The sequence below is a fragment of the Chenopodium quinoa genome, unplaced genomic scaffold (assembly GCF_001683475.1).
Source record: "Chenopodium quinoa cultivar QQ74 unplaced genomic scaffold, ASM168347v1, whole genome shotgun sequence".
Classification (NCBI taxonomy): Eukaryota; Viridiplantae; Streptophyta; class Magnoliopsida; order Caryophyllales; family Amaranthaceae; genus Chenopodium; species Chenopodium quinoa.
Genome location: NW_018744878.1, coordinates 2,060,660 through 2,088,502, shown reverse-complemented (window position 1 = coordinate 2,088,502; position 27,843 = coordinate 2,060,660). Strand labels below are relative to the sequence as shown.

The window sequence follows — 27,843 nt, the reverse complement described above, 5'->3', positions numbered from 1 at the left end:
AGTAATGCTTACAAAGGTAGGATTTGGCAAATAGAAGATCATCTAACCCATTAAAAGCAAAGGTTCTCCTAAACAAGCATTAAGTATGATAGGAATCATACCTCAACACAAAACGGGACATAATATAATTAAAGTATCAAATAGCAAAAGCCTTCAAGGACGATGAGAAACTAACTAAAACATAATATTAAACTTGCTAAATTACACTTGGAAAAAAGCTTAAACTTGCGTTTTTAGAACAAGGAATTACCTTCCTCCGTGAAAACTTTAGAACAAACTAACACATTATAAGAATAAGCCATGGAGTCAAGGATACGAACAACATACTTGTCATTAAACTTAGCAAGAAGATGAAACACGGCGTAAACAAGACACAAACCCATCCGTTTAACAATAGGATAAATTATACAGAAGTACAAAACACCTAAAGTGTAGACAACCCTCACCACCTCAATATTTTACGCGATAAAAGATGAAACTCCGTATTCCATAGTATTTTCTCATTTTCTCATACGGAGTATACACAAATACGAGTACACAATAACACTCGTCTCATTTTATACGAGCAAAGTTGGCTTGATATACCAACCGACCTTGTTATAAAAGTCTATTGAATGTCTACGTGCATTAGGTGTAGACACCCAACCACCATTGTTGAACACGTCCATCTTCTTCTCTTTTATATTCCTTCTTTCCCAAATTTCTTCCTTTATATATTGACCAATTAATTTATTCATTGCAATTTTTATTTACTCATACAAATAGAAAAGTCTCATACTTTCAAACACCCAATCCAAAATTAAAATAATCCCTAAAAAAATTTTCTGTAATTTGATCTTCTAACTACCAAATTTCAGCTTTGCGGCTTCTGGGTATTCATTGATCGCCGCCATGGATGCAACCTCGAGCTCTGCCGTGGTTTCGCAGCTGAGATTATCATCTCCCTCGCTTCGTAATTCCAAATCCAGATTCTTTGAGTGAGTTTTTGGGATTCGTCATTTTAATTTATATTCTTACGAATTGATTCGATTTTGTGATTTTTGCATGCTTGGATTAGATTGGGTATTCTTAAAATTTTAAACTTTGTTTTGAATTTAAATGGTTCGTGGGTTTGATCCACCATTTAATTAGAAAAATTCTGATGTTAATTTTAGCATTTTTGACTGATTTGTTGTTGTTGCCTGTTGGCTTTTTTTTTTTTTTTTTTTTTTTTTTCCTGGGGTTTGATAGAAATTAATATTGCATGTATTAGTATTACAATTTACAATTTCTCAATTTATAACTTAGGAAGAATTTGCATGTTCAATTTACATATTTGACACTTTTTAAAATTCATTTTGTTTAAATTCTATTGGAATCAAAGTTATTAAAATCGGGATTCTACTTTGAATCGGAAGGGGTCGTAAAATCGAATCGTAGAATCTTACCGACATGTATAATCAAGACGTGAAACATAAATTTAAATAAATATATTGAAATTATGAGTTTAAAACCTAATTATTGATAGATAATAGTTATTTACCCATTAAGCAATGAATATACGAAGTATATTTTTTAAAACCTATATAAACATATTTGTTACTTGTAAGGATTTCGCTAGTTTAGAAAAATATGTAAAATCGGTTAGAATCGTAAATCGAATCATATGATATACATGAATCGTAAAATCGTAAGATTTTAAGATTTAAATCGGTATTTTAATAACAATGATTGGAATTGCACATTGTATAATGTAATTCGTACTCCCTTGTTTTCTCCGTATTCATATTTGTAATTCTTTCTTTCCTGCCTTTGTGGTTTCAATGCTATATTACTATCCTTGTTCGGAATTAATTGTCACGTTGATAGTGTAATTTTTAAGTGAAAATGGGGATATGAAATCTGTAGACTAGAAATGTAGCAACGAAGTTGTTAAACTAGAAAATGTAGTAACAAAATCCGGACAGATGTGGGATTTGCCAGTGTTGTGATTACTTTTACTCGTTCAAAATGGATTGGTTGGGTACATGGATTCGAGCAAATCTCATTCCTGCATCTTACACCTTGCTATTGCATTATTCTGTTGGCAGTTCATGTCCACAAATCAGAAACTACATGCCTCCTTGTAGATATACATGTAGGAATTCGTCATCCGGCTCATATGCAATCATGTCTTCTGAGTCAGCGGAGAGTAAAAGCAGCAGCATTAGTGGATTTTCCTATAGTCAACCAGAGAAGAGAAGTAATGTAGTGGGTAAAACATTTTGTTCTGCTGCTTTATACACAAGCGCTTATGACGAGGGCTTGGCTATATCTCCCTCTCATGTTGTGGAGGAAAAGATTGGGGTGCTTCTTTTGAATCTTGGAGGACCTGATACTCTTAACGATGTTCAGCCGTTCTTATTTAATCTATTTGCCGACCCAGTATGCTCCCTGTACTTGTTTGTTTGTTTTTTTATAGCACTAGAAGATAGATGATATTATTAAATTTATCTAATTAGTGTCTCGTAAGTATTGGATTAGGACATCATTCGCCTTCCGTCGTTGTTTCGTTTTCTGCAAAGACCCCTGGCTCAGTTGATTTCTATGCTAAGAGCCCCTAAAAGCAAGGAAGGCTATGCTTCTATAGGAGGAGGTTCACCTTTACGAAAGATAACTGATGAGCAGGTGAGACAAGTTTTCTTTATGGACCGTCTACTTTCTTCTCTTCCATATCCTTGCTAAATTATTTATGTGTTTTGGGTTTTGTAATTCCAATAGTTTGCTAAGCTTATTGAATTGAACTCTGTTTTGAAGGCAAATGCACTTAAGATGGCATTAGAGGCAAAGAATAAGAATGTATCTGTCTATGTTGGCATGAGGTACTGGTACCCATTTACAGAAGAGGCGGTTCAACAGGTTCGCTTTTGTCATTGTACTCTTTCATCATTGCTATAATAAGAGCACTTGTTTCAGTAAAACCTGTCTCTATTATGGAACCCCCTTAGTTCCTTTCACGATCTGCTGTATGCTGTCTTTAGAAACTGAACTGCATTTAGTAGTATACGTACCCATAAACGTGTATTGCTTATTCTACCTTTTTGGACCACTATTTTGCCCCTTAGATTTAGGCATCAAACCAAGTGCAGGCATATATAGTGGATTATTACAGTAACAATCATGAGTTACAATATTCTGATTTGCTTTCTTGTGCTGTAGAAAGTGATGCTAATTGTGGAATTTTGTGTTTGTTCATTAGTATTATTACCATTGCACTAAAGGGGAAGGTTTTGATTCTTTACATTGGATCTTTCAGTTATATAGTTTCATATTATTATATTAATGAATATTATATGTTAGAGTTTGTGCTTATGTTCGAAATGATGTCTGCTCCAAGTATCTATTTCTGATTTCTGTAGCCTGTCCATCTGTCCTATGTAAAGTTATGTTGGAGCAATGCAGTTGAACATTCTTCATTTAATTTTCAGATTAAGAAAGACAAGATTACAAGACTTGTTGTCCTTCCTCTCTATCCTCAATTTTCTATATCTACAACAGGCTCTAGCCTCCGAGTTCTCCAAAACATTTTCAGGTAAACTTGTCTTCGGGATGTAATTGGGAAATTGTTTGTATACGTTTTCATACCTTATTGGCTTACAAAATTTTTTAAACATTGTCAGGGAAGATGCATATCTGTCTCGCGTGCCTGTAGCTATCATCCGATCTTGGTACCAGCGAGAAGGTTATATCAAGTCCATGGCTGACTTGATTGAGAAAGAGCTGCAATCCTTTTCCATGCCTGATGAGGTATGTTAGCTCTTCCATTCAAATGTATATAGTTTTATTCAAATGTACATAATTTTTTGGTTCTGGCCATTTGATTTTGAAGCTTTTGGAATTTTAAACTGTCATTGCTGTCACCAATGTCTAGGTTATGATATTCTTCAGCGCTCATGGTGTGCCAGTAAGTTATGTTGAGGATGCTGGAGATCCATACAAAGATCAGATGGAGGATTGCATCTTCTTAATTATGAGAGAGTTGAAAGCTAGAGGAATCGATAACGGACATACACTTGCTTACCAGGTTTGTTATGAGCCTGCATGGTTTCCAATCTCTTTTAGTAGTTTTTTTTTTTTTTTTTTGGGTGTTTAGTGAGCCACATCTCATGTAGTAGTTTCATTGCTGCTTTCATTTCCCGTCTATGTTCTCGTGTCTATACCTCCCAATATTTATACCGAGTATTCAGATGTGTTTTTATATATTCTCTTTGCTAATTTTATTTCTCATACCCTTTTTGTTCAGAGTCGAGTTGGGCCTGTGCAATGGCTGCAACCTTATACTGATAAAGTTCTTGTTGAGCTTGGCCAAAAAGGAGTAAAGAGTCTGTTGGCTGTTCCTGTGAGGTGAGTTGCATATAATAGAGCTTACTTTTGTCTATGCTCTACCTACTATTGTTGGACATATTGTGGCGCTAACAACTTTTCATGCATAATTGAGTGCCATTATTGGATGCTGCTTACCAATGGTGAGATACCAATTTTCTGATTTTGTACAAGATTGTTTCAAGTGAACATGTAGAAATTAGATATAGTAGTAGATTCAGTATGGAGTTCACCAGTTTTTGGAGAAAGAAAAAATAGTGAGTAATACTTTAGTTAGTTGTGTTGACCATTCTCTAGTAATTAGTAATATTGAAATATGCCTGTAAAAGCACTGATGTCAGGGTTGATAAAAACTAAATTTGCCTTATACCTGTATTGTCTGATTAGTAATTTTTATTTGGATTGTTGCGTGTCAACTTTTTGCAGTTTTGTGAGCGAGCACATTGAGACTCTTGAAGAAATTGATATGGAATACAAGGAATTGGCGCTTGAATCTGGCATTGAGAATTGGGGTCGGGTTCCTGCTCTCAATTGCACTTCTTCTTTCATCAATGATCTAGCTGATGCTGTCACTGAAGCTCTACCTTCAGCAGCTGCTATCACAACCAGCACATCTGAAGAAGTCGATAGTGATCCGGTCAATTATTTTGTAAAATTGTTTTTCGGTTCACTGTTGGCCTTTGTCTTGCTTTTGTCCCCAAAGATATTTTTGGCGTTTAGGAACAACCTTTTGTAGAAATAGATGGAAGACTTACCAGATTTTGAAGCCTCACGGTATACATAAAACTGACTGCAGAGGAGAATTATACGGAGTAGAAAATATGGACTTAAGAGGATGCTTATATTCTTCCTTTTGAGCTTTTGCTCAACTTCCATCCCGACAAATACTAATGCTCAAGATATTAATGGCTTACATTGCCGATTTTTATTTATTACAGTAAGATATATTTTTTGGCAAAATAAAAATAAAGTTGTTGAGTTGGTAACCACTTATTATTGTTGCATGTCTCTACTGATTTTGCCATGGCCACATAACCTGTATCTCTTCTTCTTGTCACGATACAAGGATATTCCATCCTCATCCCCTTTCCATATTCAATGACGCCCACCACAATATTTATCAACAAAAGAATTATCATCTTCAAACGCTGCGATACTTATCCCTCACTAATACTAACCTTTATAATCTATATAAAGTAAAACAACAACCGCTGACATCATCACTTTTTCAAATTGTACACAGTTGTGATTAAAATTTTTCCTGCTTAAATTAATTGCTGGCATTATATTTTTATTTTTATTTTTTACATTAAATTATTATAATAGTTATTTTTAAAAATAATTATTATATTATATTATATTCCATATATTATTAGGGTCGATAAAAACTAAATTTGCTTTATACCTGTATTGTCTAATTAGTAATTTTTATTTGGATTGTTGTTTGTCAACTTTTTGCAGTTTTGTGAGCGAGCACATTGAGACTCTTGAAGAAATTGATATGGAATACAAGGAATTGTCGCTTGAATCTGGCATTGAGAATTGGATTCTAAAATAACATTCTACTCTTTGTTCTTAGAGCAAGATTAGCGCAGTCTTATCTTAAGACTTTAATTTATTGCCAAATCAACTTTTTAGATTAATTTAATTATTTTTTCTAATTTATAATTATGTTAAGACTCCTTAAGACTCGATAAAATTTATCTCTTCAGTCGCTCAGACTCATTTTTTTACATATAAATTAAATTATTAATTTTTTAAAAATAAAAATTTAAATTAATTGAGTGTTATATTGAGTCTGAAGTTGAGTCTTGAATTTTCAAGACTCCACTTCAGATTTTATTAAGACCAACCTTCATAAATGCTTAAAAATAACAAAGTCTTGTCTTAAGACCGCGAAATTAGAAATTGATGATGTCATTTAGAATCTTAAGACCCAGGGCTAATCTTGCTTTTATAATTAAATCTTAAAACTATATATTATAAAATTAGAGAATTATCTATAACCCATTATAAAGAATTTCAAAATTAAACATAATTTACTAACGAAATCATGTAATAAATGATATCATACCAAGGTAATAGGTGCACACATTACTGAAACTCAGGTTTATCAGTGTCCTAATTTCATTTCATCATGTATAAATTTTATAAGCAATTACAAATTGTTCTTGCTAATATAAAACTCCATTATATTAGTTTATATAGGGCAAAGTATTCAATCTTTTTTCTCCTCCATACGAGCCACACGATTAACATTCCATTGACGAATAACATAGTTAGTGCCACATACATGAACAACATTTCTGCAGAACACCATAGAACAGCTGGAGGTGCCACAAACTTCATATCATTTGTGAGAATCCTGAGAAACGATACAAATCTAACCTAATATACATGTGTAGTTTTACATAATTTGTTAAATAATTAACAATTTTAATACAATTTGTTTCAGGTAATTGTAGACGACACTTAAAAATGTCTTCCCGACCAAATATGAATGATGAAACAATCTTCATTTCCTAACTTACTCCAATTCGCGTAATGGATTAAAGAATTACTTGAATAGTGTTTTTACCCTAATCCACTATTATTTTTTTTTTAGCCCAAAATCTATAAATATTCATTCGATTTAATTTTATTTTTGTCTATCCCTTCTTCGATTTTCCTTTTTTTTTTTTTTTTTTTTACATATCCCAATACCGAGCAAATATGATATTCTTACCTTATAGGATAATCCTTAAAATAAGTTTTCTAATGATATATTATAATTTATAAGGCTACCAAACCAAATCATTTACGTTCGTCGATTCCACCGTCTTCGTCGACTATACAACAAGCAACTCAAAAACAACTCAATAGGTGTAATTCCATAAATTTGGTTGGTAACTGGAAAATCGGGTGGTAATTCTCAACAATTATCTAGAGCAGTTGTTTTTTTTTAAATGTCTCCTTCTAGATTACAGAAAACTAGACATGAAAACAACCATCTCTGATTTAACACCATAACCTATTATTACAGGAAATAAGTTTTTGAACTACAAAACTAAGTCAATTATTTTTTTCACCAACATCGACCCTGATGTAAGCGCTCTGAAAAAAACATATGCGTGAATGCATATATAAGAGGTTACATTTGGGTACACTGTTGAGCAACTCACAATTGTACATAGAGAACACTTCTTCCAGTGACATGCCTAAAAAAAAAACTATTAAAAATAGTGCGGGTTTTCATCAATAATTATAGAATAAAAAAGAAACATAAGCCTAACAAATAAAAACAATTAAATTATATTACAACGTGTCTTTCCAGATCAGGCATATCAGCAGTATTCTTCTTACACAAAGAGCAGAATCATGATTTACCAGACACAAATACAGCTGCAGGAATATAGCCAACTTGAGGAGGTGTCGCTTGAACAGGAGGAATAGTTGGATCGATTTCTTCCATCTACATTGTTACTTGAGTATATCAATAAACATAACATATGAACTACTTTACCAACAAATCAAAATAATGTAAAGGGACTAACAGTGTTCTCTGTAGGGAAATATAGGTACTACGCAGCGGAAAAACATGAATCATATTCATATAGTACCTAATCCCAAGAACTAATGCATAACACATAAAGAACATATAATCGTACCTTTGAAGCGTGATTCCACGTGCGATCGAATAAGAACAATGGGAGATAAAGAACCACAAGCGTGATTCCTCTACTTAGTCCACGAGCATGGATTAAACCTGCACTAATGCTAGTTAGTTGTGACTGAACACTTCAATCAACCTTTAACGGAGATTTGAGCCATGAACACACCACAACACCACCCAAGCGCCACCCGGGGAGGAGGGTCGTACGGACAGGGAGGAGAGAGAGGGCCGAGTAGAGAGAGAGAGTTAGGGTTTTTGGGAAACTTAGTTGCTTGTGTAACAATTCACTGTATGTCAATTGTTCAGTCTTACAACCCTAGGCCTGATTTATATTTATAGATCATATCTAGAAATAAAATCATGTCAAGTCCAAAACCCATTAGACTCTTCTAATTATCCAAGCCCAATTATCAATGTGGTATGTCATAAACTCATGAGGCCTAATAATGGGTCTCTAACTTGTTTAACCCAATACTCTTATGTGTGACCTTGTAGGATCCAATCTATAAGGCTTTGGGCTATTAAGCTAGCCCAAAGATCAATTGTCATATCTAGCACCAAACATTGACGACCCTATAAAATGAACTTATTATCTCCATAATAGTGATCCTTGATATATCTAGTAATTGCACTTATCGAAGACATAACTCTTTCATTCTTTACATTCATGATCATTAAAAACATTGTTACAACCAACACCTCAAACTTAACACAACCGTGCAATCAAACAATTCAATTGAAAAACTGCAAGACATATATCATCTTGATCACGTAAAATGCTCATTTGTATTTCTAATGTAGCATTTAAGGGGTTTAGGAAATAATACATGACTTTTTTACGCAATATTTGTGTTTACTAGAGAAAAAGAACAGTTAACCTCATTTCATAACTCTATCAAGAACTAGTTCAAGATGAATCAACGAACTAGCAAAGATAAGATGAAGCTATATACAAATTTAAACTAATATACATGTAGTTTCACGTAATTTGTTAAATAATTAACAATTTTAATACACTTTGTTTCACACAATTGTAGACACCTAAAATGTCTCCCTGGCCAAAGACGAATGATGAAATAACTTTCATTTTCTAACTTAATTCCGATTGTATGACTCCTCACTTTAACATATCCACGAAATGTCAAACCTTACCAAAAATAAATCTCAAACATGTTAATGATGCTTTCAAACGAATATATTATATTTTTTATAGGTTATGACTTTCAAAAAATTATTACTGTTGATTAGTCTTATTACTCTTGTACAATTCATTTATTGCTAACTAACTGGCTTGCTTTCAAGTTTAAGCGCCATGCCAAATTGCCATGGTATTAGCCATGCCCTAGCCGAGTGAACAAGTCAGGTATGAAATTTGTGGCAATCTTGATAACCCTTAAATAAAAATAATTCTAGTGTTCGTTGTTTGAGAAACCAAAACATGTTTACCAACTAGATTCATTTATATACTTATAAGTTTTGAGAGTGGTACCAGTCACGTCAATATATTTTATATTGAATTTCTTTTATATTTGACAATAAATAGATAGGTTTTTTTTAAAGGTTTAATTTGTTTCTCAAAAGAACCCAAACCAATAAAAATACGAGGAAATTCTTGTTCATCAGACTGATTTGCGAAATCAATTAATCAGGGGGCAAAAATGTCTTTTTCCTGGTAAAGTTGGGGGCAATATTGTTAGAGGGGAAAACGGATGAATGACATGGCAGACACTTCCAGTTGACATGGAAGACGTTACCATAGTCAAACTAACGCTTGACTACTCAATTTTGTATTATGTCTATTTGCGACATTTTGCTCATGCAATTGTCTGTCCTGTCTCCTCTTATGTGTATATGGTTGTAACTGGGAATTTGATTTCACTGTTAGTAGGGTTTTAATTGAATTGAGTACTGATTGTATTATCGTGATTTCGTGTTTTGGCCTTTTGTTCTTGAATTTATTATGAATCAAAAAGCTAAGCTTCTTCGAATCAAATAGGTTCAATTGTTTATGCAACATGCTGAGATTGCAAATGAACACACTATGTGTCCATGTAAGTTGTTTTGAATCCAATTTGTGTAATGCCAACCTGTTGTCGAACTTATTGTGAGTCCAAATTGGCACTTTGGTCTGCGTCATTAGAAGATATTCCGTAATTTATTTCTTTTATGGTTGTTTGTTCGCAATCTTTGCAATGAGTATTAATAAATTTATGAACTGTTTGTTTCATTGTTTTGGTTTGTTTGTAGTAGACAACTTTAGATAGTATTTTACTCCAAAATATGCAAGACAGCAAACAAGTTTTCCAGGCAATGTTCAAGGTAAGTTTTGAATTACACCACGATACTCTCTGGTGGTGTTTTTCATTTGTGTTTGATCGTTTGAAATGTACCTGTAGGATGATAGTTTGACTGTTGGTGGGAACATAAAAGCTAAAGGTGAAGTTTTAAAGGAGTTCTTTAAGGCGAGGTCTAAGGTAATGTACGATGTGTTTTGTCTTCCAAGATTAGGTAAATGTAATGTTGTTGTTATTGTTTCCATCTAATGTTGATCCAAATTCAACAGCCACCAAACCTGAATTGTCGAGTGGAGAGTTTTGCCAGAATTTGTCAAACCTTTGATTCACGTAGGAGGTGGGTTGCTGAAATGGGCTTTGGTGGGCTGTTGTATTTATCTGGTGACATGCATCTTCCCAGGCAGCTGGGGTACTGGTTAGTGACCCGATTGGATCCTATTAGTAAGATGTTATTAACCCCGGATAGAAGGTGTTTAAAGTTGTCCAAAAATCAAGTTCATTGGGTACTTGGCATCCCTAATGGACCAAAGATACTTCCATCATGCAAAACATTGAAGGGGGTACGGCGGGAGAAGGTAAAAAACATTATTGCAAAATACGGGACAACACGGAATAAGGGACAATCAACTGTATATGATAAAGTAGGAATTCCGGTGTACCCTGAGTTATTGGAGAGGCTTGAGGGTTACTGGGAAGAGAACGAGGAGGAAGAGTTCAAGACGCTCTTTTTATTGATTTCTTTGGAAATGCTCGTGTCCTACTTTGTCTACTAGACTGTCTTCTGACTTGTTACCTGCTTTGACATGTGCTATGGAAGCCGTTGATTATGATTGGTGCACTCTGGTGCTATCCAAGCTGCTTTCTAGTGTCCGTTCTTTTGCCCGTAGATTTTATTCTTATGGTCATGCCGGTGGATGTGGTGGCTGCATTTTATTTGTCTTGGTACGTTGACTGTAATATGTTTATGTCTGTAGTCGATGGCATTTGTTTTTAATCTGATCATTAATTTTGTTGACGGTTTGTGACAGATTTATTACTTGGACCGGCTTGATAGAGAGGCTGTACAATGGGGTGTTTTCCCCAGGTTGAAGGTGTGGTCAATGAAGGAGATATTGAGTGCTAGCAAGGAGGACAGATCACCCAATGGAGGTGATTATGGATGCAAAGGTTATTAGAAATCATTACAAAAGCAGCAGAACATTAAAGTGCCTAGGTCTTTTGCCTTGTGCAAAATAATAAATAATTCTATGACTTACCCATCACATTTGCTTAACTTCTCGGGGATTTTCCGCATTATGTGCCAAATGCACCAACGGTGACGAGCAGTTGGCATTTCCAGCACCAATGCCTTTCTAATGGCTGCAGCTTGGTCGGTAAGGATTGCATTGGGCGGCTTATTACTCATGCACGCCAACCATTGTCGAATTATCCAAGAATAAGTGTCTGTGTCTTCATGCGATACCAATGCACATCCCAACAAAATAGATTGTCCGTGATGATTAACTCCAACAACATTTATAAAAGGAAGCTCATACTCATTGGTCAAGTAAGTTGCATCCATGCACACCACATCTCCGAACTACTCAAATGCTGCCCTACTACGAGCATCCACCCACATGACATCTTTCATCCTTCCCTCACCATCTATACGGTGAAAGTGGTAAAAATTGGAATTATCAGCCTGCATTCTCTCAAAATATTCCATCATAGCAGCACAGTCACCACCAGCCATATTCAGCCGCGCCTTCCTCTCCTTGTAAACTTCATGTTGTAAATCCTTCACCGTAGGGCAGTTCTCACCATCCTTACCCAACCCTAAACACCCATGTATCTGTGGTACAGAGACACCCTCATCAAAGAAAGTAATTAGATTCCTTCTAACATTTGTAGTGTAATTCTTCATACGGTATTCTTTTACTAACTTGGACTTGGTAGGAGATACAAGGTGGGTATGGTCGAGAATGACCTTTCTCAAAACCCAAAGACCATCCTCATTGACACTACCATAAATTTTTGCTTCACAAAGACATTTTTTGGAGGTTCTTTTCCCGCGCGCAAGCTCATCTTCCAAGACAACTCCATCTACATCAGCACTAGTCCCACCCACATCCATAGATTTAGCCCTTTTCTTTGCCTCCCTACTAGCTCTCATGTCTGGATGACCCCAACATTCACATTTCCAAGTTATACCCCTCCTCACCTTATCCTTCTTCGAACTATATCCTTGAGCCCTAGTGACACCAAACCCTTTTTGCTCAGCATACTGTTTATAATAGCATTCAACATCCTGCCAAGATTTAAATACCATGCCTACTCTAGGAGTTTCAACCAAAGCAAATGCAGAAACTTTGTTAGTTGAGACAATGGTTTCAACTGTCTCAATAGTCTTCATTGGAGACACCAAACCACTGGGTGGACATTCTTGCGAAGGACCTTCTCCAGAAACAATGACAGGAACAAAACAATCCGATAGTGGATCAGACTGGATATCATGCCCCTGTTCCTCGACAGAACTAAGTTGAAGATCATTGTTTTCCATAACTTATCTCTGTATTAACATTTGTATTATAAGAAATTCAAATAAATGACAACTTTAATAAGACATTTCACAAACAGTAGTTTGACCATAAGTAACAATTTATACAGTACTCAGCTCATAAGTAAAAGCAATTTATACTATATAATCATTCAACACATATAGTTAGCTTATAGGTAAAAGGAGAATAAACAATTCAACTTAATAAAATCGGGATAATAGGAGGAAATTCAAACCCAATCCCAAATTACAAAAAGACCCAAACACGCTAACTGTATGTGAAATGCACACCACTTTTTTATATTATAGCAATTGCAGCTCCCATTAGCACGGTTACAAACCAGGTACAGCTAATATTAATAAAGTTCACACAGCACTAAAATTTATCAGAAAAAGTACGATTAAAGGAGAAGAGCAAGAAATTAACTTACAAAGAAAGATGGGCAATGTCGATAGATTTTGAGCTACCTGACCGATCTACCACATATACTCTAGATTTTAAGCTCATCTTCCATTTTTCGAAACACAAGATGAAGTAGATCTATGATAATAATTTTCAATTTTAAAATTCTTTCTGAATTATGGGGGATGGACGTTAGTTCAGGATTGAACGACGTTAACAACGTCCTTCTTAACGGCGCAAACAAGCCCGTTAACATGTTCCATGTCAGCAGCGGTACAAATCAATAAAAATATACTACATTTGCTCAAGAGGGCCCACAGAAGCAGCTGATTAACAAGGATTGGTTAATCAGGCTGATCAACCGGGTCGGCCTCTAAAAATACATTTCTATTTTTTAGGGGCTTTCATCAAATCTTACCAATGGTAAGCCTTAGAGATAACAAATCGAGAATATGTCAAATCATTATATATTTATAATATTTGGATTCTTAGTCCCATATGGCTTTAATCAATGAAAATTAGTGATTTTTTGGACTTCTTAAAAAAATAATAATAAATAAATGGAAAAATGGATATTAAAAATCCAACATTTGAGCGGTCTGACGTTAAAAATCCAACTTTTTAATTATCTCACAAAAATCCAACTTTTATACCCGCCTTCATCTAAAGATCCATTACTTGTTGTTGAATGTGTCAATTACTAATAGGTCCATTATTTTTTTTAATTATTAAAAAACCAAAAAAAAAAAAAAAAAAAAAACAGACAACCCAGCGTCCCAGCCACCCTCTCCTTCCCTGACCACCCCATCTCCACCGACCACCGCCCATTAGCCAACCCACACTGCACTTCCCCTTGTCCGTCATGCCAGCCACTCAGCTTACCCACCGTCAAATCCCCTAACCCCCAAAAATCTCCCCGACCTGCCTGAAACACAACCCGAAAAACCACCCTTTTCCCGATCGACCACTACTTGCCCATCCCACCCTTCGCAAGCCCTGACTCCCCTACCCTTCCACGAACCCAGAAGCCTAGCCCAGCTTCCATCATTAGGGGATTTGCATTGATTGGAATTGGAATCTGATTGTTTGGATTTGTGGGTGTGTTCAATCGTTGGTTTATTGATTGTTGTATACAAAATGTTATAATTGTTGGTATTTAGATATATATGGATGTATCTTGTAATGCATTGGTTAGAGTTAATACATAGATTATGCGCTTAACTTGTTCATGATTTAGACATCAGAAATGGCCATGGTGTTGGCTTATCATTGATTAAAGTGTGATCATGGTGTTATCAAGATTTAGAAATCAGAAATGGCCATGGCCATGGTGTTATCAAAAGGGAGGCTGCATTGTTTGGAGAGACTGCTTGTGGTTGAGAAGTGAAAGTGAGAGAATCAAAAATAAAATAATAATAATAATAATAATAATAATAATAATAATAATAATAATAATAATAATAATAATAATAATAATAATAATAATAATAATTTAACCTGTTTAACTGGTTAAAAGATTTTTAATGTTAGACCGCTCAAAGGTTGGATTTTTCTTTTCCATTTTTCCTAAATAAATAAACATGATAATATGTCACAAAATTAGTGATTTCAAACAACAGAGGCATCAGTACTTAGTGATTATGTTGCCCCGACTACATGATCGGGTACATTGTGATGACATTTCCCCAAACACATGATTAGGTACATTGTAATGACATCCCATTTCATTGCAATAGCAGAGGCATCTGTACCAAAATACTCAAAATACTGAATTTAACACTGGAGACTTGAATAGATAAATGATGAAGGAATTCCAAACAAGTTATAAGATTACCATATAGAAGAAACTAACATAACCATCCAAAATTTTACAAAACAGCAAATGTATTTAAATTCTAACCTACTACAGGCACAAACTGTAACTACTTATCAACACCTCTCATACAAACACTAGCTCTGAGGTGATGCTTTGGCAGCTCCATTAGGCTGAGCAGCAGGCTGGGAAGCAGAAGCAGGAGCAGGTGCAGCAGCAGCCACCCCATTATCATCAGCTGGATAGGCAGCAGGCTGGGAATAAGCACCACCATAATACGGCTGCTGTCCATAGCTTGGTGGGGTTACAGGTGGTGCGCCGTAGGCTTGGGGATAAGCACCGGGCTGAGCAGTTCCAGCTCCATAAGTAGCAGCAGCACCTGGTACAGCTGATGGTTGTGAGGGCGGATATCCAGGCTGACCAGCAGCAGGTGGAGCATACCCCCCTACCTGAGATGGTGATTGCTGAGGCTGACCGTACACTGATGGGTTTGGTGGTGTTTTCTGGCCCTGTGGTGGCCCATAGCCAGGGTATGCACCTGTCTGGGGTACAGATGGAGTCCCATAACCAGGTTGTGAGGTTGGTGGAGCACCATAACCAGGCTGAGTTGGGTATGCAGGGTTAGGACTAGGCTGGCTCCCAATGTATCCCTGTTGTGCTTGCCCAGACGACGGTGTTTGAGCAGTCTCACCTTGGGTACCATAGGCAGGAGGGTGACCATCTTGAGTTGAAGGGTTAGCCGCATTTCCATAGCCAGGAGTAGAGCCATAACCCTGGCGCTGATCATACCCAGATTGAGGATTAGCAGTCGGTTGGCCATAACCTTGGTATCCAGTCGCATATCCTTCTTGAGAGTATCCTTGTTGGCTATACCCACCAGAAGTTGGAGGCTGACTGTAGTTGTAACCAGTGCTACCAGTTTGGGACCCATTAGGTGGTTGCTGCTGCTGAGTTTGGGGTTGCTGCTGCCCGTAATAATCATATCCAGTTCCTTGAGGCTGCTGAGTTTGAGAAGCACTTGACTGATCCCAGTTTTGTGGAGGATAGCCAGGGTAAGGTTGTTGATTGTATTGAGATGATGCACCAGGATAAGCTCCAGGCTGCTGCATGTAACCATAACCGGCAGGTTGCTGCATTTGAGGGGGTTGAGGAGCCCAGTTTGTAGGAGGCCGTGCTTGGTAGCCTTGCTGAGAATATCCTCCAGTCATTGCTGGATTTCTAAGGCGATTCTGCAAAGAATTTATGTTCTCATATGAACCTAGATAACATCTAGCAGCTACTACTAGCATGTACCAAAAAATGGATACACATATATAGACAATAGTCCCCCAATGTAAACATATATAAGCCATGTAAAGCAATGTCAAGAATATTAATAATTGCAAGGCAGAATATATCAGAGCAATATGGTTTAAGCACAACAGTTATTTAGCCAGAAACAAAATAAAACAATGTAGACTTTTAAAATCCAATAGATTCCAAGCTATATATCATGTAGCTACTCAAGGAGTCAGAATTCATGAATAAGAGGGGGTTTAGACGCCTACATACCGTACTGGTTTGTAGAAGTATTGACTTACTCCAGCGGGTGCCCAACCACTCCCTATTCAAAGTGCAAGGGTACAAGCAATATACAAACTGTAGAAGTGCTAACATATGAACTAACCTAAATAAAGTACTAAAATATAAATTATCAAATTATGTAAGGAATGAGCCAACAGTTTAAAGGTTATGCAAAAGGCAGAAAAATATTATAGCAGTAACAATAATATTTAGCAGATTTAGAGAGAGTAATATGAGGATTGAACTCATGGTTTAAACAACTGACAGCCAAAGAAAGGCAATGAGACTCATAAGAAATACTCGCGTAAAGACGACATTGGATATAATTTCAAATACTGGCTGTCAGCAGATTCACAAATCAACAATAACGTTGCTTGCATGCTCACAAGCTATTCAGCTTCAACAAAACCTCCATTTTTATTTAGATGAAACCTTTGATTTCTCACACTTTGCAATCCATATCTTCAATAGTTAACAACATAAAAGTATCGATAACTTAAAAATTATGGAGTATAAGATTTGATATTTGAAAAATCAAATATATAATAAAATCAATCTAATACACCCCACATTACTATGTTTTTCCTCACGGATACGACCAAAGCAATAATGTTGCCTGCATACTCATGATATCTTTAATTATCAATAAGTTAAAATTTGACTTTTGGAGAGTATAGATTAAGACGAATCACACAAGACCTCACGTGACCTATATTTTGCCTCGTGAAAAAATCATCAGAAAATGAGATTGCAAATTTAGTGAATAGTGAAATTTTCAAGAAATTTCATCTTAAAAAGCAGAGGAAGTAAATGAAATATACCAAGAGCCCCCCCCCCCCCCCAACCCCCACACCAAAAAAAAAAACTCCATGAAAAGTAAACAGCAGAATCTTCGATTAAAAATTGTTTTTTTTCCTTCTTATTTGACAGCTGAGCAGAAGAAGCATCAATTGTTATACCGCTCATACACTTATAGTTGGGAGTACCCAAAGAAAGGAGTGGGAGCTGCACAATCTTAAAGCAGTGACGAACAATGGGGATTAAATATGTACAGATTAAAGCTCGTGATTTAAGTAACCAATAACACTAAACACAATGTACAGAAAAGCCAGTCAACTTCAAAGACAACAATATTCATCTGGCTGCTGAATACCATGCAAAACTCTAGGAGATTGCCTAAAAAAAAACTAGCAACTAAAATATAAATGACATTATTGTCATGCATAAGAAATACCATACCAGAGTTAGGCGGCAAGAACACCAACACAGCAAAATCCATGTTGGTGTCACAAAATAATCCTACCCAGCAACACCTTCTAGTAAAAGTTAGTCAAGTAAAACAGAACTAACAACCACTTCAAAGGCTAGCACATGCTTAATCTATATCAAGATGATTTACCACAGCATAACCAATGTAATAGTTTATCCCAAGCATACAGGACCAATATTGGATAATCTATCAAATGAACTTGTGGGTGACAATGTGAAACCAGTACTTCATAGCTCATCTCATGTACCAGATGTCCAATATATCAATATGGAGCTAAAATACGACTTACAAACACGAGAGATAACTTCCTCGGAATGTGTTTATCACGCAGCCTTCCAGTTATCTTGTGGTGGTAAATGGCAAAAATATTCTTGACATCAATCTGTCTCACAACATTCTATATACAATAAAGTACAAAACCTTGGAGCATAACTAAAAATGATCAGTCATATCTACTTTGAGAAAAATTGAATTTTCGATCAATTACTTCCCCTCCTATAATCCTTTCAAACCACACCAACCATCCACCAAAACCACAAAAAGGTGTAAGCACTCACTCCATGACAAGAACTTCAATTACCTGACAACCCAATTGATACTTATACAACACCAAACTTGTCCATCAAAAACACAATGGCTAGAATGCACAGCAAAGAGATTAATTATTTATATATAGAAAAGGCAAAAAGATCCAACATTCCATTAAAGAGACAATGGGTTTTCCCTGTTAATAGAAGTAAGCAGATGAAGATGGATGCTGAATAAGCAACTGAGTATATAAGATGAGCATTAATCATCTATGCTCTCCATAGAGATATTATAAAGGTCACCAATATATATACTTCCTCCGTTCTGTTAATATTGCAACGAGGAAATTACGCATCCCAAAACACATTTTATATGCTAAATATCTATTATTGTGTAAGAGTAAAAATTATAAAATATTGACATTGTGAAAGTATTTTATAAGACGAATCCAACAATATCCCACTTGACTATATTTTGCTTGACGTATAACTCATATTATATGGTCAAACAAGAGTGATGAATAGTGCAAAAAGTCCATTGTTGCAATATTAATAGAACGGAGGAAGTATATATATATATATATTGTTAGGAAATCTACTATCCTAGCATTATCACATTATAGAAGCCAAAGTAAATATCTACAATACTGCAAAACAGTCAAATTATCAATAAAGCATAACAGCAGAAATTTGCAAGCAGTTACAAGAAACAAAAGTTGAACATGAACTCAATCTCTAGAGTCTAGACCAGCCTATAGAAATGAAAAATACCAGCATAAGCATTTAAATCGTGGTACTCAAATGATTAAAGTCCTCCCCAAAGGTCATATGATTTAAAGGAAGATACTTCACCACAAAAGAAAGCATAATCACACATACCTCAATGACCTCATTGACCATTTGTTTTGCAATCTCAATTTGCTCACTTGTACCATCAATCTGCACAGTTCTTTCCATAGGAGCATCACCAGGAGGCAGATGCAATGGAATAACCTGCAAGAGTATGAACAAATTAAACATAGAAGACAGATACAAGAAAAGAGATTAAAAGTAGCACGTAACAGAAAATTGACAAATTGGTGCCTGCTACAAACCTGCACTCTTGCTCCAGACCTGGTTTGGATATTTTTTATGGTCTCACCTCCTTTACCAATAACCAACCCAACCTGAAAAATTAAAATACTTAGAACTATTGTCAACCAAGAAAAATTCTCTAAAATTTCTTAATAGACATAGTCCTACCTTGTTATTTGGGACCTTCAAAACATATGGTTCAGACCCTGATGATCCTGGCATTCTCCTTGAAACAGATCCAGGACCTCCAGCATCAGCCTGATTAAACATCATTGTAGATCTTTCAATAAGAAATTACTATTAATTTAGAAAACAAAATCAGAAAAGCAGTACTACTGACAACACATGACCAAAAAGGACAACTATGCAAGAGTCATTACATTAGAGTTGACTATCAAATTGTAAAGAGTTACCCCATAACAGTAATAAAATACTAATCTAGTAATCAAAAGACATACCTCAGCAAGAACCTCGTAAATTAGCTGCTCAGCTTTTGCAATTTGATCTGGATTTCCCATCAGGTCAACAGTCCTGTGTGGCAAATTTGGGTCATGTTCTGAATCTCTAGTCACCTGAATCCTTGCTCCGGATTGAATTTGGAGGTTCTTGATGGTATCACCCGCTTTGCCAATGATAACACCAACTCGTCCATTAGGTATTTCAATCTTTTTGCAATCAGAGCTACCAGAGTAGCCGTGAGCAGCACCACCAATCTGAATATTTGACGATAAAGGCTTCTGATCTACAAGATACAGAACAGTTGTCAACAAACTAATTCAACCATATAAAAGCTTTATATGATCAGACAAAAGACACATACCCAAACTTGAATTTCATTGCACAAAGAGATCAAAACCATTCACAAGTTCATATCAAAAAGAGGAAACATTTAAACATTAATCTATCCACAGTTAGATAACACTGGCAAGTGGCAACAAGATTGAGCCACACATATTCTATATGTCCTCAAATATTTCCTGATAGGCTATCCCTACTAATCTGGTTCTCCAAAATATCATGTATAATAGATGGGAGAAGACAAAGCTGACTAGCTACTATGGGTATTATAGCATACACATAGACTCCCCCAGGGCCACAACCCGAGGTTAGTACAGAATCATGTTCGACTTTAATGTCAGAAATCCACAATTCTAATGAACACACCAAACAATTTCTTCTTGCAAGACCAGGAAAAAAATAAGGTTGTTGAAATTCCAAAAGAATTTCTCAAAATTTAAAGTCTGCAGAACAAAAGTAAAGGTTCACTCCTATAATTATCTGTTATCCTTGTAAAAGAATTATCCTTGTAAATATTTCTAGTGCCTAAAAAACAACAAAATTTTGAACATTGGAATGTTTTTACAAAACGAGGCATATATTATTTTCCAATAAATTAATTTAACAAAGCCTTGTGCAATCCTAGTTTACACAAACGGCATATCAACAATCTATGCAGAAACACAAGAAATTAAAACAAATAAGCATAATTCCGAATAATTGATTGTGGCAAAAACACATCAGTAATAACAATTATAACAAAAACATAAATTTAGCCTTTCTTATTCATGTTCCATAAAATCAAATCCCCAAACCCTAAATTACAATCATCCAACAAACCAAACAGATTCAAACAACAATAATCACATCAACGATCAATCTTTGAAACGGAACAAAGAAGGAGAGCATGAATACCTGACAAAACACTAGCGTTGGAACCATAACCACCATTATCAAACTTCGAACGCTTAGCCTCAGCATTGAAAGCGAGAGAAGCAAGTTCTTGAATCTTCTGTTTAGCAAGCTGAAAATCCTCCAACGGCGGCGGAACGTTACCGTAAGGTGCGGCAGCGGGAGGAGGACCATCGGAGAAACCAGTAGGACGACGTTGACGCGGTGGAGAGGTATCTTCATCGTACTTTCTCTTGTGAGAGTCGTATTGAGCATCGTCCGCCATTGATGTAGAAGCTCGAAGGTTTTGGAGGAGAGAGAAAGTGAGAGAAAGGGTTGAAGTAAGGAGAGAGAGAAACCCTAATTTGAAGCAGATAGGTTATTTGTGATTTTGAGAGAAACTGCGGATTGTCGCTTTTATGGTACAAAGGTGATATAGTCCTAATAATATCTTTGTGCTTCGTAATTATATATTTATATCCTACGCTGAGTCGCTGATATAGTCATATAGTCCTAATAATTCCGGAGATTAGAAAGATCTTTTCAGGCCGAAGAGTTGCGAGTTGGCAAACATGTTACGGCGTATGTTAGGTCGGGTTTGTGATCGAATCGATAGTAATGTTGAAAAATCTCTCTTCTATGATCAACGGGTCCATTTTTTGACCGTAGTAATACTACATATGTTATGTTAAGTTGGGTTAGCAATTGAGTCAATAATATGGATATTAAAAAAATCTCTTGACCTGTTTGTTGATTGTTGTTATATAGAGTTGGTCGATGTGTAATCAACTTGTTTAATACTCGTAAAATCTAGATTATCTAGTACTATTAGCGTTTTCTTACATTTAAAACAAATACTTTCTATTAAGCAAAAGTCGTCTTTTAAATGTTGTGCTAATTACATTTTCAATGAATAAAATTATGAATACGATTATTCAATGGTTAATTTGTCCAACATTTATAATAATAAAAAAAAAAAAATCAATTCCTCAAAAAAAAAAAAAAAATTCAAATGTACAATAAGAAAAAAGGGTGTAAAATTACTTTCGTTACTTTAAACTAGTTTTCTTTACATTTTAAATCTAAATTTTACCATGTCTTCTTCAAATATTGTTCAAGTATACAGTATAACCCATCTTCCTCTCTTTTAGAGAAGGACTCATCCAACAACCTTTTACAAAGTACATATACCATTAGTATTACGAATACCATTAGTATTACGAAAACCATTATCATTATACTTCGTATGTGATTAGAACTTCGCACTAAAGTTAATATGCCAATAGTTAACTGGGTGACTTTCTCCTTACAAAAATAGCTACCATGCAACAAATCTTAAAATTCTATCCAACAAAACAAAAGCTACCAAAAAAAATTATGTAAACAATATACATACTACAATACAAAGCTACAAACCCTTTATTAGAGAATGAAGAGATCGAATGCCGAGGTTTTTCTTCATCGTTCCCAAGGTACAAAACCAAAAGATAGCTTCACTTAGCCATAAAACCAAAAAACATTTCAGAATTTTACTTGAAAATCTGTTAAACCTGAAGGAACTATAAAAGCGAGTAATCCTCTCATCAGTTACAATAATAAACCACAACCAGGATTCACAGTTCCGAGAAATTTCAAGGGACATCCTTCAGATATCATGAAATGACCCTTGACCATATTACAATCCATCATAATACACATATTATTTTCTTGCCATATTGTAGACGTCGAAGGAATAGAAGCAGAATGAGCTCACTTGGTCCACCAATGAAGGAAATCCTTGCGCCTGCTAATCTTCTTTTGTAGCTGCAAAAGTCCATAAAGCAAGGCCTCAGCTGTTGGTGGACAGCCAGGGACATAGATATCCACTGGAACAATCCGGTCACAACCTCGGACAACAGCATATGAATAGTGGTAGTATCCACCTCCATTTGCACAGCTTCCCATAGATATAACCCACCTTGGCTCAGGCATCTGGTCATAAACCCTGAAATTATATGAATACACAGATGTTAGGACATTCTTCAAGAACACACCAGTTGTCAGAACTTGCACGAGGGGAACTCTAGCCTCTAGTCAGTACTCAGTAGCCAATTCAATATAGAAAATTCTAGTCATCCAATTTAACTCAACTCTTCTCCAAAAGCCAAAGGAGTAACAGGATGGAAGCACAGAACAAAGGAAAGAACAGGGAAAGAGAACAGATACTGTGCCAATAGCCAAAACTAGAATTATGGCAATGGTGGACCTCAATAATTAGACTATATTTCCTTAAATATATGGCATCAATACATAGAATTCCTCCACATAAATTTCATAGAAAATATGGCTTCCATTACAAATATGCAGGGTTAGAACTACCAATCTCCATCACAATCATTGACAATTAATTTAGAACACCAAAGCATATTAAGCTTTCAGCAACTACTATCCCAAAAATGCACCCAAAGACCCTAAAGCAAACTTCAATCTCAAAGAAAGAGCATTCAGAAAACTAAAGATTATGTCAATAACACTAAACTACTGAAGGGTGAAAGAACGTGGCATAGGACAACAAAAGAATGCCCTTTACTAGATGAAACTCACGAAAGTAGGACAGAAAAAAAATCCACAAGATTTTGCAGCGTTGTTTGTAGTTAAGCGGAAGGCATGTTAGGACAAATAACAAGCTGTGCACTTGGGGAGCTTACTGATCTCTGAATCCTGCTTAATATCACCTTACCCAACTAGTCTACTTTAAGGAAATTTTTAGAAAGGAAGTTACAATCTCTTAATCCAGCTTCTGACCTGCCTCACTTCCTTGATTAACCTTATTCAGCGTTATCGCCAACTAGTTCAGAATTACTTGAGTGTTTCGGCAAGTAACCTATCATCATCAACCCTCAAATCCAGCTCATACTACACAAACCTACTGAGTTCTTTCAAGAAAACTACACACTACCATTACTACAAGCCAATGGAAGTTATGAAACACTAAACACTTCCTCAATCATAATTAAGGCTAACTTATAAGTTTCACCATAAAGCCCCCTCCCAGAAGAGAGAAATCATTCTGGCTCAGCAACAATGACACTCAACTAGCATCAATTACAACATAGATGCCTTGCTGCTTTGTATCATGCAGTTCCCAAAACAAATCCAGTTTAGAAAACACATTCACACATGCACACAACCACATATAGAGTGGGCAAAAATGAAAATGGCACTATAGGAAAGCACAAGGAGTGTGATACAAAATCAAGCCCTGGATGGAAAATATACAAGTTATGAAGGGGATATGAATATGGCAAGGGACTAGTGTATAAAAAGGCACACCTAGACGATTAGGGTGGGATGCTTATTTTTGCTCTAAAAGAGGCGCATTCAAAGAGGCACACATAAGCAAGGTTTAATATTGTGTTCTCACTTCAAAAGGCACACTGAAGCGCACCCAAGGCATGCAGCAGGACCCTCATCACCTCATTGCGGCATTGTACCTTGAGCTTATTTATACACTGCATAGGACAAACAATCAATATGCACCAAAATTCTGGCCTGGCCTTGTACGTATATTTGGAGGAAAAATAATAGACTCGGTTAAGGCAGCTCTCTTTATCAGCCTTTTTCAATAGGAAGAAAACATCATCAATTTCAGCATATATTCACAATTGCAGCCTTGCAGGAGCTAGTTTATCCAACCCACAACAGAAATTCAACAAATGAATAACAAGCCAACAGATATAATAATTGTGAATATTGCATGTAGAAGGTTTAGTAGGTTTTCATGTAACAAAAGGGTTCTCCCAATTCCAACATGTCAACACCAGGAGAAGCACCAACCTCATCAATTCACCATCAAAGATACCTATAATGACAACCCCAAACTTAAATCATCCCAACCACTTGCTATAACAAATATGAAGAGTTCATCCTATAATAAAATAATAGAAAAATCAAAGATCCCAACACCACACAGCTTGAGATATCTGGCAAAAGCAACTATGTTCAGAAACTTCGAAACACAGCTAGAGGAATGACCTAACAAGGCCTATTGCAATAATAGAAAGGAAAGATACAGAAAAAGCTATATTCTTCAATGTAAAGCTTCCCATCACAGACTAGAAAATAAGGGTCTGAATCATGTCTGCCTGGTTAATTATTCAACGAGAAAAACTACCATCTCATCTTAAAAGCTACAAACAGATTTGTCAAAAATGTTTGGCAGATAAAGAAACGCAACGCATCACATAAGCTCCATCCCTTATTTTGCCAAAAGACTATTCAGTAGATATACAAAATGATTAAAATAAAAAAAGTAAGTACCAACCTTGCTTAAAAGAAGTATACAGCATGCAAGGAACCTATCCCAAATATCTCCCCAAGTCCTAAAAAGTTTTCATACACGCAACACAACTAGTTCGTTCCAGAGCATCTGTCAAAATAGCTCAGTTGAGCATAACTTGTTCCGCTACCTACAGGCTATATACAATATAAAATTATCCTCCCTCCATAGGACCACAAATCATTGCAACCATGTTCTGAACTGCTTTATAGCCTTACAGCCATGCAAAAATTCTCACTTCTTCAATTAAATCACCATAATAATGTTGATTGCAATTTCAATCACCATTGTCCAAACAACAAAGGAATCCACAATAAACAAAGAAATTGGTATGTATAAAAGGGAAACATCCAAGTAAAATATCTTTTGCTTGAATATACAGTAACAGTGAAGGCAACATGTCAATATAATCCCATATAAAGCAACAACTATAATACTTCAACATAAACATATTCTCCCTTGCAATGCACTAATCTAAAAAATCTAAATCACTTTCTCATAAACAAACTAGTCCATCAAAATCATATCACCCAACTCATCAAAGCACCACAATGTTGGTAATTTTTTTCACTCGACTCCATGAACAATCAGCTCATGTCCAAAAACACGGTCCTCGTCTCGATTTCAGAATCATTCACAACATACATAATGAAAAACCCGTCCAATAATACATCCCAATCAAACAATTGATCATTGAATACCACCTTCTCCTCCTCAATTCCCTTAATTCTCCAAAATTAACAAACTTGGTTGCACAAAGAAATTGTCATGATCTCATTCCAATTCTCATAATCCCCAAAAAATTAAATAAAACTACCAAATACCCAATTGAAAAAATATCCTCAAAAACAACGCTGACTCTAGATTCTCTAATCACCCATTACACAAACCCCAAACAAAATTAAAACCCTAAAATCCCAATACAAAACCAACCACCCCACCAAAAACAATCAAACATATCATTCAAAAAAACCCTAAACACAATCAAAATCAAAACCAAAAGAAAAAGAAGGGGACATACTTGCGAAGAGCAGGAGCCATCTTATTAGTAAGAGTACCAGCAACAATCATACAATCAGATTGACGAGGACTAGGCCGAAAGATAATCCCAAAGCGATCCAGATCGTAACGAGCAGCACCAGTATGCATCATCTCAACAGCACAACAAGCAAGCCCAAAAGTCATGGGCCAAATGGACCCACGACGGGCCCAGTTCATGAGGTCATCAACCTTGGAAATCACATACTCCGCCGCCTTGGGGAGCGCGGGAGGTGGGGCTCTGGCGTAGGTGGTGGGTTGAGTGGTGGATGAGGCGGAGGAGAGAGAAGGGTGGGTGGTGTGGAAGGCGGAGGAGAAATGCGGGAGGGATTTAAGGGTGGTTGTGGTTGTGCGGGTTGCAGCGGCTCGAGCTAGGAGCGCCATTGTTGAGGAGGAGAGAGAAAGAGAGATGGGAGAAATGGGGGAGGAGAGAGAAAGTGAGTTCTTTAAATTAGGAGATGGGGAAATTGGGTCGGTTAATTTGTTTACTATGGAGAATGGGAAATTTGGATTATCAGGTTATGTGGGATGGTTAATTTGGAAATTTGAGTTGACGGGTCATCGTTCAATCCATTTATATCATCGTGTTATGTGTGTTGGTTTCGTCGTTTTGCATTGAAATTTTCAACTCAAATCTAACCCGGTTAATTTCTTGTCGGGTTTGTGTCGATCAAATTATGTGAACGGGTCGAGAATTCTTGACCCAAACCTGCCTATTTTAGGTCGGGTTTGTATTGAAATAGCATCGTGTCAGCTTTTGATAAATCCTACCGGATATATTCCTTGTAAGTTTTGAATACTCCATACAAAATACAAGCAAGTTTAATCAAGTTCGAGTGACTTCAAATAAGTGAAAAATCAGGTAATAAACACATGCTCTTAAATAATTTGTAGTAGTAGATGTTTTTATTGATTTACCAGTTCAAAGCGAATAGATTCCAAGCAGTGACACTATAAATGAAAATAACATCCTTAAAGATGTGTTTTATTCAGCTAATTTTCACGCTTTAACGTAATTGTAAATTGAACTTGATTGTCTTGTGCAGAAGCTGCCCACGCGTTGCAAAATTTTAGTGTATGGAAAGTTCACACAGTACATCTAACCATATGCATCATCAAAGTAGTTGAATATACTAATCTTCATAAAGAATGCTCGCTCCAACAGCCACAAAAATATATCGATGTAAAACTCTATTAGCCACAAGAATCAAGAACATATGCTTGAACCGGTGGATCTCTCTTGTTCATCCTACTTACGCATGGATGTTGACCCAAAATCTTTGCTTACTTTTATACGAATACAAGAAAATCAAAAAAAGCTAGAGAAAACAAAAGAGGTATAGAAG

The 27,843-nt window shown here is 36.0% G+C and overlaps 4 protein-coding genes and 1 long non-coding RNA gene across 5 annotated transcripts; 2 read left to right on the top strand and 3 right to left on the bottom strand.

Moving 5' to 3' along the window:
- The first annotated feature begins 618 nt into the window (after positions 1-618).
- LOC110705467 (ferrochelatase-2, chloroplastic-like) lies at positions 619-5,307 on the top strand. The gene is made up of 9 exons (XM_021883348.1): positions 619-977; positions 2,070-2,403; positions 2,503-2,646; positions 2,776-2,877; positions 3,447-3,550; positions 3,639-3,765; positions 3,890-4,042; positions 4,262-4,362; positions 4,768-5,307. Exons 1-9 carry the CDS (start codon positions 892-894, stop codon positions 5,075-5,077), a joined length of 1,461 nt encoding a protein of 486 aa, XP_021739040.1. The 5' UTR covers positions 619-891; the 3' UTR covers positions 5,078-5,307.
- Positions 5,308-9,775: 4,468 nt separating this feature from the next.
- On the top strand, positions 9,776-11,413 carry LOC110705466. The gene is made up of 3 exons (XR_002508081.1): positions 9,776-10,467; positions 10,557-11,229; positions 11,316-11,413. It is a non-coding gene; the product is annotated as an uncharacterized LOC110705466 (long non-coding RNA).
- Positions 11,414-11,443: 30 nt separating this feature from the next.
- LOC110705465 (protein FAR1-RELATED SEQUENCE 6-like) lies at positions 11,444-14,238 on the bottom strand. The gene is made up of 2 exons (XM_021883347.1): positions 13,255-14,238; positions 11,444-12,835 (listed from the first exon to the last, which is right to left on the bottom strand). The coding sequence occupies exon 2, from the start codon at positions 12,824-12,826 to the stop codon at positions 11,867-11,869; it is 960 nt and encodes a 319-aa protein (XP_021739039.1). The 5' UTR covers positions 12,827-12,835; positions 13,255-14,238; the 3' UTR covers positions 11,444-11,866.
- A 753-nt stretch (positions 14,239-14,991) lies between these two features.
- LOC110705464 (far upstream element-binding protein 1-like) lies at positions 14,992-21,588 on the bottom strand. Its single transcript, XM_021883346.1, has 6 exons — positions 21,166-21,588; positions 19,932-20,215; positions 19,642-19,731; positions 19,494-19,565; positions 19,279-19,392; positions 14,992-16,268 (listed from the first exon to the last, which is right to left on the bottom strand). Exons 1-6 carry the CDS (start codon positions 21,425-21,427, stop codon positions 15,177-15,179), a joined length of 1,914 nt encoding a protein of 637 aa, XP_021739038.1. The 5' UTR covers positions 21,428-21,588; the 3' UTR covers positions 14,992-15,176.
- A 946-nt stretch (positions 21,589-22,534) lies between these two features.
- Positions 22,535-26,989, bottom strand: LOC110705463 (NADH-quinone oxidoreductase subunit B 1-like). The gene is made up of 2 exons (XM_021883344.1): positions 26,481-26,989; positions 22,535-23,125 (listed from the first exon to the last, which is right to left on the bottom strand). Exons 1-2 carry the CDS (start codon positions 26,879-26,881, stop codon positions 22,891-22,893), a joined length of 636 nt encoding a protein of 211 aa, XP_021739036.1. The 5' UTR covers positions 26,882-26,989; the 3' UTR covers positions 22,535-22,890.
- Positions 26,990-27,843: the final 854 nt, after the last annotated feature.